Genomic DNA, 13,156 nt, shown 5'->3' with positions numbered 1-13,156 from the left:
TATCTCAACACCCAGCGCCCGGTCTTAGTACTCTTTCTTTACTGCCCATAGTATCCAAATTTAAGTACCTGGGCGTCTACATGTCCCAATGCAGTGGGTTAGACCTACAGCTCAATGTTCTCCCCCTGTTGGAATACACTAAATTGAAATTTGCATCTTGGAGTAAGCTTCCATTGTCCGTAGCAGGCCGCATTAATCTTATAAAAATGATTTTGCTCCCTAAATTCAACTATTGTCTTCAGCATAGTGCAGTAACCATACCAAAATTCTTCTTTACCAGTTTAAATTCTCACGTTACTTCATTTGTGTGGGGGAAAGGCAGGCCCAAGCTCAAACTGACTACTCTGCAAAGACCTAAACAGGAGGGAGGAGCGGCACTGCCAGATTTCTTTTTATATTATTTGGCGGGACAGGCTAAAGCATTATGTAAATGGATGCCTCATAACTATCTCCCTAATTCTGAAGATCACTTAGTTAGTTCCGTTGGTGCTGGGTGTCCGCTGGGTATTTTGGAATTGGGGAAAATAAGTGCTCCTGGTTTGCTGCCCATGATTCGATTGGCGAGATCCACTTGGAAGAAAATTAGGAGAGTTACTGGATTTGGGGACATTGTAGCCGAGATGCCTCTGTGGGATAACAGTTATTTTCCGATGTTAGTGAATCACCCGTCTACAAAATTTTGGGTTTCCTACGGGGTTCTTTTGTTGGGAGATTTATATGACCAGGGGATTTTTATGTCCTTTGAACAACTACAAGATAAATATGACCTTCCAAGATCTCAATTTTTTCGATACCTGCAACTCAGATCTGCCGTTCGGTCATTTGTCAGGAATGAGGGAATGAACCGTAACATCTCCTCTTTGCCCCTGATAGGTATTCTTAAATCCCAGGGCCCTCAAGGTCTTATCTCGTCCCTATATACATATTTGTTATCAGCGGGAACGAACTCTGTTGTGGATTCGGTGAGAGGCAAATGGGAGGGGCTTTTTCCTGATGTGCAAAGTGAGGAATAGGAGGATATTTTGGAATCACCCCTCAGAGTTTCCCCATCAGCCAATAATAAGATGACCCAATTATATATAATCCACCAGTCATATTTGACTCCATTGAGACTTTGTCGGATGGGTCGACACTCGACGTCGGAATGTTTGCGTTGCCACTCACCTGACGCTGATTTTGTACACATGATATGGCAGTGCCCCATAATCTCTCATTACTGGAAGGAGGTGACGTCATTATTAGCTTCAATACTATCAATTCCAATTCCTTTTGAACCCTTAATTTGCCTGTTTGGAGTGTGGGACGAGGAGGCCTGGGAACACTATACGGGGATTTTTCTACGAGAAACACTTTTCTTGGCAAGGAAGTTGCTAGCTATGCGGTGGATGGGGAATTTACCCCCCTCCGTTAGGTCCTGGATTGAACTGGTGAATACAGTCGTCCCCTACGAGCGTACTCTTTACCAAAATAGGGGCTGCCCGCATAAGTTCAGTAAAATTTGTGATAGATGGAATTCTTCTCATCTCACCTTGTGACCTGATTAAATGGGAGAAATGTGGTTTACCTGGTTCTTTGATCCGCAAATATTGCGCAATGGGAAAAGAACAAAATAAATAATGTATTTGGCTTTGGTCAAGTGGCGGTGTAGAAGTTTTGGAGGTTTAGTTGGGTTATAGTTTAAGAACCCTATGTTCTGACTGTTTTTCTAAAAGTAAAATGATTGACATATGTATGTTCTGTCCTTTCCAATCCCTGTAATGTAACCATGCAAATTAATGACAAGGACAAATATGTATGCTGTAATTTTATTCTATGTTTAATAAATAAACGAATTTAAAAAAAAAAACAGTGATTTACCCCCATATACAGGGTATCATCATATTCAGGAGAAATTGCTCAACAAATTTTCTGGTTAATTTTCTCCTTTTGTGCTGTGTGCCCACGTTGTGTTTTTTATGCGTGTCTGCCACGTTTTTTGACGCAGTGGAAACGCTTAAAAAACGCATTCCCATTCTATGGGATTCCGCAGTTGCTGTACCCATGCTGCAGATTTTCCCGCTGCGGAATCGCATAGCGGTAAAATCCGCAGCATGTTCATTATTTCTGCGGAATCGCAGCGATTCTGCCGCCATAGGATTGCACTGAAACGCTCACTTTACACATGTGGCTATGCCCACCATGTGTAAAGTGAGCGCTTCATGTGCAGATGGTACCCGGGTCTGGAGGAGAGGAGACTTTCCTCCATGCCCTTGGGTACCATATCCGTGTAAAAAGAGAATTAAAATAGAAAAATAGGGATATACTTACCTTCTGATGGCCCCCGGAGTCCTCCCGGCTCTCAGCAGTGCACGCGACGGCTTCCGTTCCCAGGGATGCATTGCACGAATCACCTGGGATGACGTCGCGGTCACGCGACCGTGATGTCACAAAGGTCCTTCGCGCAAGGCATCACTGGGAACGGAATGGACCGCACTGCTCAGCATTGCTGAGGAGATCGGGGGCCATCGGAAAGTGAGAATAACCATATTTTTAATTTTTTTAATTATTTTTAACATTCTATCTTTTACTATTAATGCTGCCTATGCAGCATCAATAGCAAAAAGTTGGTTACACTTGTCAAGCACTATACCTGTCAATCACTTTTCCAAGCAAAGCTTCAAATCGCTTGGAAAAGCACAATCATTCTGCAAGCTAAAAATGCTTGCAAAATGCTTGTATTTTGCGTGAAAAGGCATGCAAATTCTGCACATAGCCTTACATTTGTGAAAATAAAAAAACTGGTTCTAAAACAAAATATTTTGTGAAAAAAAGTTAAATGTTCATTTTTGCCTTCCACATTACTTCAGCTCCTGTGAAGCACGTAAAGGGTTAATTAACTTTTTGAATGTGGTTTTGAGCGCCTAGAGGGGTGCAGTTTTTAGAATGTTGTCAGTTTGGGGTATTTTATGTCATGTACACTCCTCAAAGTGACTTCAAATGTGATGTGGTCCCTAAAAAAAAATGGTGTCAACTTTTAACTTCCTAACAAAAAAAAAATTTGTTTCCAAAATTGTGCTGATGTAAAGTAGACATGTGGGAAATGTTATTTAGTAAGAATTTTGTGTGACATATCTCTGTGATTTAAGGGCATAAAAATTCAAAGTTTGAAAATTGCAAAGTTTTCAAAAATGTTAGCCATATTTCCATTCCATCTCATAGTTTGTAAGCTTGCGAGCAGGGCCCTCACTCCTCCTGGTATCTGTTTTGAACTGTATTTCTGTTATGCTGTAATGTCTATTGTCTGTGCAAGTCCCCTCTATAATTTGTAAAGCGCTGCGGAATATGTTGGCGCTATATAAATAAAAATTATTATTATTATTATATATTTTTTTTTTTTTCATACATGCAAGTCATATGAAAGAAATTTTGCCACTTTCATGAAGTATAATATGTCACGAAAAAACATTGTCAGAGTCAGCAGGATCCGTTAAAGCATTCCAGAGTAATAACCTCATAAAGAGACAGTGGTCAGAATTGTAAAAATTGGCCTGGTCATTAAGTACAAAATTGGCTCTATCACTAAGGGGTTAATATGCCTTTATACTCATCTTGGGGGACATATACCTACCGTTGTATTCCCCTCACTGCCTCACACATGTGCTGATATCTTTGGATGCTTCTTCTGATTCCAGGAATTCTGAAATATTTTTTTCTGTGACACATTGTGTTTTATGTTTCTGGTAATTCTAGGTTGATATATTGTTACTTTTTAAAAATATCTGAAAATTGTCTAATAGAAAGATTTGTACTTTTTAAAACTTTAGATTTTTACACTCTTAAAAACAGATAATGAAACGACACAAAATAGTTAATAAAGAACATTTACCATATTTGAACTTTACTAGAATCTCCTTTTATTTACAAATGTAGCAACACGTGTTTATATGTTCAATTACATTTACAAAACCTATTTTTTTGGGTAACTGATCAATTTTGAAATGGCTTTGAGGGGCCTAAAAAATTGCACTTTTCCTAGTATCAAAAACCACATACAGGAATGAACACTAAGTAGAATGCAAAAAAAATGTTTCAGTGAACTGTTGATGTAGCACCATTTTTTTCATTTTCACAAACAGATGAAACAGATGAACAAATGATTTTCCAATGTCTCTTGAATCTGACAATACCCTATATACCGTTGTACACTACTGTCTGGGCACATGGCAGCGTTAAGGTACCTTCACACATAACGATATTGTTAACGATATCGTTGCTATTTGTGACGTAGCAACGATATCGTTAATGAAATCGTTATGTGTGACAGCGACCAACGATCAGGCCCCTGCTGGGAGATCGTTGGTCGCTGAATAAAGTCCAGAACTTTATTTCGTCGCTGGACTCCCTGGAGACATCGCTGGATCAGCGTGTGTGACACCGATCCAGCGATGTCTTCACTGGTAACCAGGGTAAACATCGGGTAACTAAGCGCAGGGCCGCGCTTAGTAACCCGATGTTTACCCTGGTTACCATGCTAAAAGTAAAAAAAAACAAACACTACATACTTACCTACCGCTGTCTGTCCTCCAGCGCTGCGCTCTGCACTCCTCCTGTGCTGGCTGTGAGCCGGAAAGCAGAGCGGTGACGTCACCGCTCTGCTTTCCGGCTCCCAGACAGTACAAGAGGAGAGCAGAGAAGCAGAGCGCAGCGCTGGAGGACAGACAGCGGTAGGTAAGTATCTAGTGTTTGTTTTTTTTAACTTTTAGCATGGTAACCAGGGTAAACATCGGGTTACTAAGCGCGGCCCTGCGCTTAGTTACCCGATGTTTACCCTGGTTACCGGCATCGTTGGTCGCTGGAGAGCGGTCTGTGTGACAGCTCTCCAGCGACCAAACAGCGACGCTGCAGCGATCCGGATCGTTGTCGGTATCGCTGCAGCGTCGCTAAATGTGAAGGAGCCTTTAAGAAGGGAAGGAGTGCCATTTAGCTATTTGATTGCAGATCTTGCTGGAATAGATTGCAGGCATAATATACTGGGGGCACTGTTCATGGTCACCTGGCAGCTTAAAAGATGGCACTGCGAACAAGGCTTAACGCCATCTACTCTGCTTTACAGATCCCAGGGATTATCTTAAACTTCATTAAATTTTACCCATATACATGAATCTGAACTTACACAGGGACTTCTATGCTTGGTTCAAGGTATTACCTGCTGTTCTATGGAGTGAAATGGCAAGAAGAATAGTCAATTAGCCAGGTCAAAACCAGGAGGGTAGAGAAAATACTAAATCAGAAGACACAAGCGTAGTCAGTAAAATAGGCCGGGTCACAACAAGAAACAAATATGCAAGCCAGGAGCTGACCACAAAGGACTAAATCAGAGGAGAACAAGGCACTATCTGGCAGCTTCCGGTAATTTGCTTCAAACTTTAGTAGGGTGTGGTTCTTTCCCATTGGCTGAAGCAGGGAGCATATTACTTCAGCTGGACAACACACACACTCATACTGCCAGACTGTATGGTACTACTGGTCCCACGCACCCTAATCTTAGTGGATGGACAGAGCCTGCACCACGCAGAGCTTCTGATTCTGACATCTTCTCCATTACCAGCACCACGTGTAGGATGAGTAAGGCAGCTCCTGTTGGCAGAAGCAGATGTCGCAGGAGCTAATACCAGAGACGATCGGACTTACCATTTGCAAACACACTAATATGGCAAAATGGCAGAAAACCAGAGCAGTAGAAATCCTCATAAAGTGACTCCATTTTGTAAAAAATAACCTTCAGTGAGTTGATCTATAAGAATAGTGACTATTTTGACTCCTCAGCCACTTTCTAGAAATTTGCACCAGTGGATGTTGCAAAGTGAAGGTTGCATATTGGTTATTTTATTACCCAACACATAATGCCCAGATTGGACTTCAGGAGACATACACCGTAAATTAAGAGTTCTTCTCACTATAGTAATGTCAAATACATGGATGCTAAATGTGATTTGGGCACACTGCAAGGCTCAGAAGTGAGGGAAAGATTTGACTTTGGGAGAGCGGATATTACAGGATTGGTTTATGGAAGCCATGTAAGGCTATGTGCACACGCTGCAGACTGGTGTGTGGATTTTTCCACACTGATTTTGATAAATCCGCAGGGCAAAAACACTGCATTTTTCCTGCGGATTTATCGCGGATTTACTGCAGATTTACAGCGGTTTTTGTGCAGATTCTACTGCGGTTTTACACCTGCGGTTTTCTATTATGGAGCAGGTGTAAAACCGCTGCAGAATCCACACAAAGAATTGACATGCTGCGGAAAATAAACCGCTGCGTTTCCGCGCGATTTTTTTCCGCAGCATATGCACAGCGGTTTTTATTTTCCATAGGTTGACATGGTACTGTACACCGCATGGAAAACTGCTGCGGATCCGCAGCATCAAAAACGCTGCGGATCCGCAGTAAAAACCGCAACGTGTGCACATGGCCTTACTTTTCAAGAGCCTTTGAGCCACTAATAATGTGGAAACCTCTGTTTTTCCACTTATGATGGACGTGAGAGGGGACTTGTTTTCTGTGAGATGAGTAGAAGTGTTTATTTGTATCATTTTTGCCTACAGATCAAAGTTTGATGGATTTTTATTCCATATTTAGAAGGCAGAATGATCTAATAGTTGAACACCGCACTCTACTGGTTCATGCTATGAGGATTTCTATTAGAATGTGAACTGTCATTGTCTTGGTGAATAATTCAATAGTTTCCAAAACTTGCCATTTTTACGGACCGTTTAAGTAGAAATGTTAAAAAATATAAAATTCAAGGAGATTTTGTTCAAAAGTATTTTTTTTTCTTGGCAGATGACTGTAGCAGGAGATCACATGGACAGCTGACATCTTCAATTTTTAAATCGAATTATCTAGAGATTACACAGGATACAATTGAAGTGAATGCCATTGCTCCAGATATACCATCATCCATTCACAGGAAAGATCTGTCATCTTATCCTTTGAAACAGGTCCTGTCTTCTGATTCATTACCGATTGCTAAGGAAAATCAAAGTCACAAAATAAGCATTAAAAAACAAACTGATCCTAAAGCAAAAAAGTCATTTTCAGGTTCAGATTATGGAAATAGTTTTATCCTCGAAAAGTCTTATCTTAAACATCAAAAAAATCACACAGGGGAGAATAGATTTTCTTGTTCCAAGTGTGGGAAATGTTTTAACCATAAATCAGATTTTGTTAGACACCAGAGAACTCATACAGGGAAGAAGCCTTTTTCATGTTCAGAATGTGGAAAATGTTTTAACCAGAAATCACATTTGATTAGGCACCAAAGAACTCACACAGGGGAGAAGCCATTTTCATGTTCAGAATGTGGGAAATGTTTTGCACAGAAAGAAAATTTTGTTAGGCACCAGAGAACTCACACAGGGGAAAAGTATTTTTCCTGTTCAGAATGTGGTAAATGTTTTACCCTTAAATCAGGTTTGGTTAAGCACCAGAGAACTCACACAGGGGAGAAGCCTTTTTCTTGTTCAGAATGTGGGAAATGTTTTACACAGAAAACACATTTTGATAAGCACCAGAGAACCCATGCAGGGGAGAAGCTTTTTTCCTGTTCAGAATGTGGGAAATGTTTTTACCATAAATCAGATTTAGTTAAGCACCAGAGAACTCACACAGGGGAAAAGCCTTTTTCATGTTCAGAATGTGGGAAATGTTTTGCACAGAAAGTAAATTTTGTTAGGCACCAGAGAATCCATGCAGGGGAGAAGCCTTTTTCATGTTCAGAATGTGGGAAATGTTTTGCACAGAAATCAGATTTTGTTAAGCACCAGCGAATTCACACAGGGGAGAAGCCATTTTCTTGTTCAGAATGCGGGAAATGTTTTGCACAGAAATCAGATTTTGTTAAGCACCAGCGAATTCACACAGGGGAGAAGCCATTTTCTTGTTCAGAATGTGGGAAATGTTTTATACAGAAAGTAAATTTTGTTAGGCACCAGAGAACTCACACAGGGGAAAAACATTTTTCCTGTTCCGAATGTGGGAAATATTTAACCCAGAAATCAGATTTGGTTAAGCATCAGAGAACTCATGCAGTGGAGAAGGCTTTTTCTTGTTCAGAATATGGGAAATGTTTTACACAGAAAGCAAATTTTGTTAAGCACCAGAGAACCCATGCAGGGGAGAAGCCTTTTTCATGTTCATAACGTGGGAAATGTTTTCCACGGAAATCAACTTTTAATAAACATCAGAATGTCACGATTCCTCCGCTCAGTGTGTCTTGGATGCATTGACTAACAGCTCAGTTGTCCAATCTGGTGCTGTGAGCTTCATACAGGTGTTCCCTATTCCAGGTGATTTCTCAGCTACTTCGCTGAGCTGTCAGTTCCAGACCTCTGCCTGATGTAGCATCTGCTCAATGGCTTGCCTTGTGCTCAATTTGTTGATCGTTTTTTGCCTGACCTTGGACCTCGTTCTGACCATTCATTTACCTAACCCCTTTTCTCTGATTCACTATCTTCCTGATATTCTGACATCAGGCAATGACCTGACTTCACCTTTGTCTTTTCTCTTTAGTTTACTTCATGTTTTCATGGTATTTGACCCTGGAACATGTGAGTACGCTGCACCTTGGCCTGTCCGTGAGTAGTGACTAGCATCACATTACGTCTGGGGTATACATTTTTCCCCCAGCAATGGATCCAGTTCATACCCTTTGTGATCAGGTGTCAAATCTGACCCAGATGGTCCAGGATCTGGCCAGGGAGCATCAGAAGTTAGAATCTTCAGGGTATGTGCACGCGTTGCGGATTTGGCTGTGAATCCGCAGCAGATTTGGCCCTGCAGATCCGCAGCAGTTTTCCATGCGTTGTACAGGACAAAGTTTACCTATAGAAAACCAAATCCGCAGTGCACATGCTGTGGAAAATTTCGCGCAGAAATGCTGCAGTTTATTTTCCGCAGCATGTCAATTCTTTGTGCAGATTCCACAGCGTTTTACACCTATTCCTTTATAGGAATCCGCAGGTGTAGAAACACAGGCGAATTCCGCACAAAATCCGCGGTAAATCATAGGCCTTTTTTACCTGAGGATTTTTCAGAATCCACGCGGAAACATCCGGAATGGAATCCGCAGCGTGTACACATACCCTTACAGTCCAAGCTGCTCGGTCAGTTTTCTAGTACTTTGGGTGCTTCCCAAAGCTATCCGTTACCGACTGTAGTTATGACTTCATTACCTTCTGATGTACAGATGGTCTCTCCCAAACCAGTAGTTGCACTACCTGATAAATTTTCTGGGAAGCAAGACCAGTTTAAGGTATACAGAGAGAGCTGTAGACTATTTTTTACCTTGCGACCCTAGTCTTCTGGGAATGAGTCCCAGCGGGTGGGAATAATCATGTGCCTACTGTGATGAGGCTCTCAGACTTGGGCATTTTCTTTGTTCCCTCTAGCCCCAGTACAGTTTTCTGTAGACTCATTTATTGACCCCTTAGGGATGATCTATGACAAACCAGACATAATCCAGATCACAGAGGCAAGAAACATGAATCTGACACAGAGGGGCCGCACCGCTGAGGATTATAGTTCCAAGTTGCAGCAATGGTCCACCGAAGTGCTGTGGAATGATGCAACTCCTATGAGCCAGTTCCGCAGAGGCCTCTCAGATACTCTCAATGATGCTCTGGCTCTGCATACTCCACTTTGTTCTTTGGGGACGCCATGATTCAGGCCATTTGAATGTATAGAAGAATATGGGAGAGACTGGATGAGCGATAGAGTATTTACGTCATTCTTCTCAAGTCAGTACACATACCTGAGGCATAACCAATGGAGGTTGGAGCTACCAGCACTCAGGCCATTGAGAAGAGATGTCGGCGTGATCTCGGATGCTGCCTCAATTATGGTCGCTTTGGACATTTACTTAAGGACTGCTCAGCACACCCTCAAGCAAGCAAGCTATAATGCAATGCCTAAGTCTGAGTGATTATTGAGGAGGTCACTCAGACTCCTAGGTACCTTTTTACTCCTCTGACAAAATACTGCTAAATGTGGAACTACTTTGGTTATTGGGTCTGCCACCAACTTTATTGATTGTGGACTTGTTCTGAAATTAGGGTTAGGGGCAGTTAGGTTGGACAGACTCATTCAAACTTTTGCAATTGGCAGAACACCGGTACTCCAGAATATTGTTCAGCTGGTGACTGTGGAATTCACAGTAGAGTGCGAACACTTCACTCTGAGCCCATCTTCTGCTATGTGTTGGACAATTTACCTGCTTGGTGTGATGCTGAGTCACTACTCACGGGGTAAGCCAGGAGACAGTGTAGGAGGTCCAAGGTGAAATACCATGAGAGCTCATAGTTCAGAGGGGTAAGACAAAGGCATGGTCAGGTAACAGTCCGGGGTCAAATGCCAGGAGGGTACATCAAGGCCAGGGAGTACAACAAACAAATAATCAGAGTACAAGTTCGTGGTCCAATACCTGAAGTCAGAGAGCTTCAAAAGCAGAAGGGATAATCCACATGAATAATCACAAGAAATCCGAGGTGAGCAACAAGATCAAGATATCAGGCACAGCAAGCACACACACTTAACTTAAACAAAGTTACTACTGACACACCCTGCAGACAGCAATCCAGTTAAATAGCTAGCAAGTAATGACTGGAGGCACCTGTCGAAACATCCGCAGGCAAGAAGAGATTGACTAGTACGGCCGTCAATCAAAATGTTGACAGCCCAGCACGCCCCAGTATCAGATTGGATGACTGAACTGTCACTCTCAACACTGATAGTCAAGCACACTTCAGATCCCTGTAGGACAGTTGAGCTGTCACTCACGGTGTCCTTAGGCCATAGTCACATATGAAACCGTGACACTGGGTTGATATTGGGCTTCCATAGCTATGTAGTCACAATCTTGTTATTGATGTGTCAGAAGGGTATTGTTAAGTGGAGCCTCAACTGTCATAAGAAATATTTTAGTTCTGTACAAATCTGCTCCGCAAGTCTGAAGGGTCTGCTGGGTTACCTGAATGACTTCGGAGATGTGTTATTGGAAAAAGAGGCAAAGATTTTACCTCCTCATCATCCTTATGATTGTGCTACTGATCTTGTTCTGAATGCCATATTGCCTAAAGCTCTCCTTTATAATTTGTTGGGACCTGAATGTACTGCCATGATAGAATATGTAAATGAAAGTTTACGGAAGAGTCATATCCATCCTTCCTTCTCACAAGTAGCTGTTGGATTTTTCTTTTGTTAAAAAGAAAGATGGTGGCTGTGGTTGACACTGAGTCAATCTGATCACTGGTGTGGGGGTGAATTATTGTTAATTAAGTTCAGACGTATTGTTCCTTTGTTTAATAGGTCAAGGAACGTGAATTATTGTTTCATGTGAGACTGTCCATTGACCCTTGTATATGTTAATTTGTGGACGGCCTGCTGATTATGTATTGCATCATCACCCTGTGGTGTACTAGACTGCACAACACAGAGGACAAATATGCAGACTAATTGAACAATCAAATAATGAGGGATTACCTCCCCCCACCCTTCCCCCAATCCTGTTGGACAATGCCCTGAAAAGAGTACTGTAGAACAATAAAGGGGCTTGACCATGTCACTGTTGTGAATACAGGACATCAGCCCAGGAACCACGGTGGAATACAGATCTGATCCACTGCCCATCATTAAGCCCACAAAGTAGTTTGTCCCAACCTGGGTTCTTCAATCAGGTCACCAATCCACATACCTCGCTGTGCTCGGTCAGCTTCCTACGCTGCTGCTACCTCTTCTGTGAGGGTGCCGCCAAAAGAGTAGTGCTATTAGATGGGGTAGTTGGCCTTGGATGCCCCAAAGTCATGGATGTCCTAATCCCCAGCGAGCCAGCGGAAGGGTGAGGCTCGTGCACCATCTTGTGTGCTTGCTGGGAATGTAATATATGCTTTTAACTGTTGATGACCCAATAAATTCTTGCCGGCGTGTAGTATCCTATTACTGTGTTGTCTGAGTTGTGTTCTGCCCACCGGAAAGAAGTACGGGTGTTCAGTAGGATGATCCTCGACCTGTGCGATCTTTCTAAACATAGCAATACCAGTGGACGAGAGCACCCGCTGACCCTCATGTCTCCACAGTGGGCTCTGTCCTTCCCTCGATTTCCGTGAATTAAACAAAATTACTATTAAAAGTACCTACCCACTTCCACTCATCCCTGACCTATATAATTTGCTTATGGAGACAAAATGGTTTTGTAAACTGGATCTTGGAGACGCTTATAATGTGATGCGCATTCGGGAGGGTGATGAGTGGAAGATGGTGTTTTAAACATCTGAGGGCCAATTTAAAAATCTCATGAAATACAAGGAATGAAACATAAATAAAAAGGAAAAACTGCAGATATAGCTTAATAAAATAAATAAAAGTATATGTATTGACATAATATTGCTCACAGATCAAATTTATAAATGTAGACGAACAGGGGTGAAAATGTATACTATCATAAGACTCTCCCAACCATATTATTAACTTCTATACCTTTTTATTTTTTTTCTCTTTTAATCTTATTTTATATTTTTATTGCTTGTTTTAATGTATTCCTACTTCTTATATCAAATATTAATTTATATGAAGATATACTGTATGTATCCATTTTCACACCATGATGACTGATATATCCAAACTCTTGATTAACGCACCTGCGATGTCTAAAGACAAAAAGGAAAGAAACTGGATTTAGCTGCAATAACCAAATAATATCATTTACATAAAGTGGCTCGTCGCATAATTCCTATTTAATCCATTTGGAGATCGAGTATTTAAGGTGTGGATCCAGTACACTTCTCTACTTAACAGAAATTCCTTGATATTCCCCCTCTCCTGGGCGATTTTATTTGTTCCACAACCTGGTATTTCACTGAGCGATCCAATGGCCTTTTTCTTTACAATGGCAAGAAAGAGGTAATGCCGCACCATTACATCTAATGGTGGATTTATGGTTATTTATTCTATTACAAATAGAGAAAAAGACCAGCACATCCAAGCTAGTGTGAACAGGCGCCAACCAAAAAAAGCATTAGAGTTGAAAAACGATAAAGGCTGCACCATGATTTACCAAGAATGATTACTCTAGAAAGTTGAAAGTGTATTACTGCCATAGAAAATGGGAAAAAAGGACTAT

General features: G+C 41.6%; 1 protein-coding gene across 1 annotated transcript in view; it reads left to right on the top strand.

The window, feature by feature from the left end:
- The window catches only part of LOC138651790 (oocyte zinc finger protein XlCOF22-like), a 71,333-nt gene extending 59,091 nt beyond the window's left edge, over positions 1–12,242 (top strand). The window contains exon 7 of the mRNA XM_069742293.1: positions 6,826–12,242. Within this exon, the coding sequence (XP_069598394.1) occupies positions 6,826–8,183 (1,358 nt within the window). The 3' untranslated portion in view covers positions 8,184–12,242. The remainder of the gene's footprint in view (positions 1–6,825) is intronic.
- Positions 12,243–13,156: the final 914 nt, after the last annotated feature.

The sequence above is a fragment of the Ranitomeya imitator genome, chromosome 10, assembly GCF_032444005.1.
Source record: "Ranitomeya imitator isolate aRanImi1 chromosome 10, aRanImi1.pri, whole genome shotgun sequence".
Classification (NCBI taxonomy): domain Eukaryota; kingdom Metazoa; phylum Chordata; class Amphibia; order Anura; family Dendrobatidae; genus Ranitomeya; species Ranitomeya imitator.
This window is presented reverse-complemented; position numbering and strand designations above follow the sequence as displayed.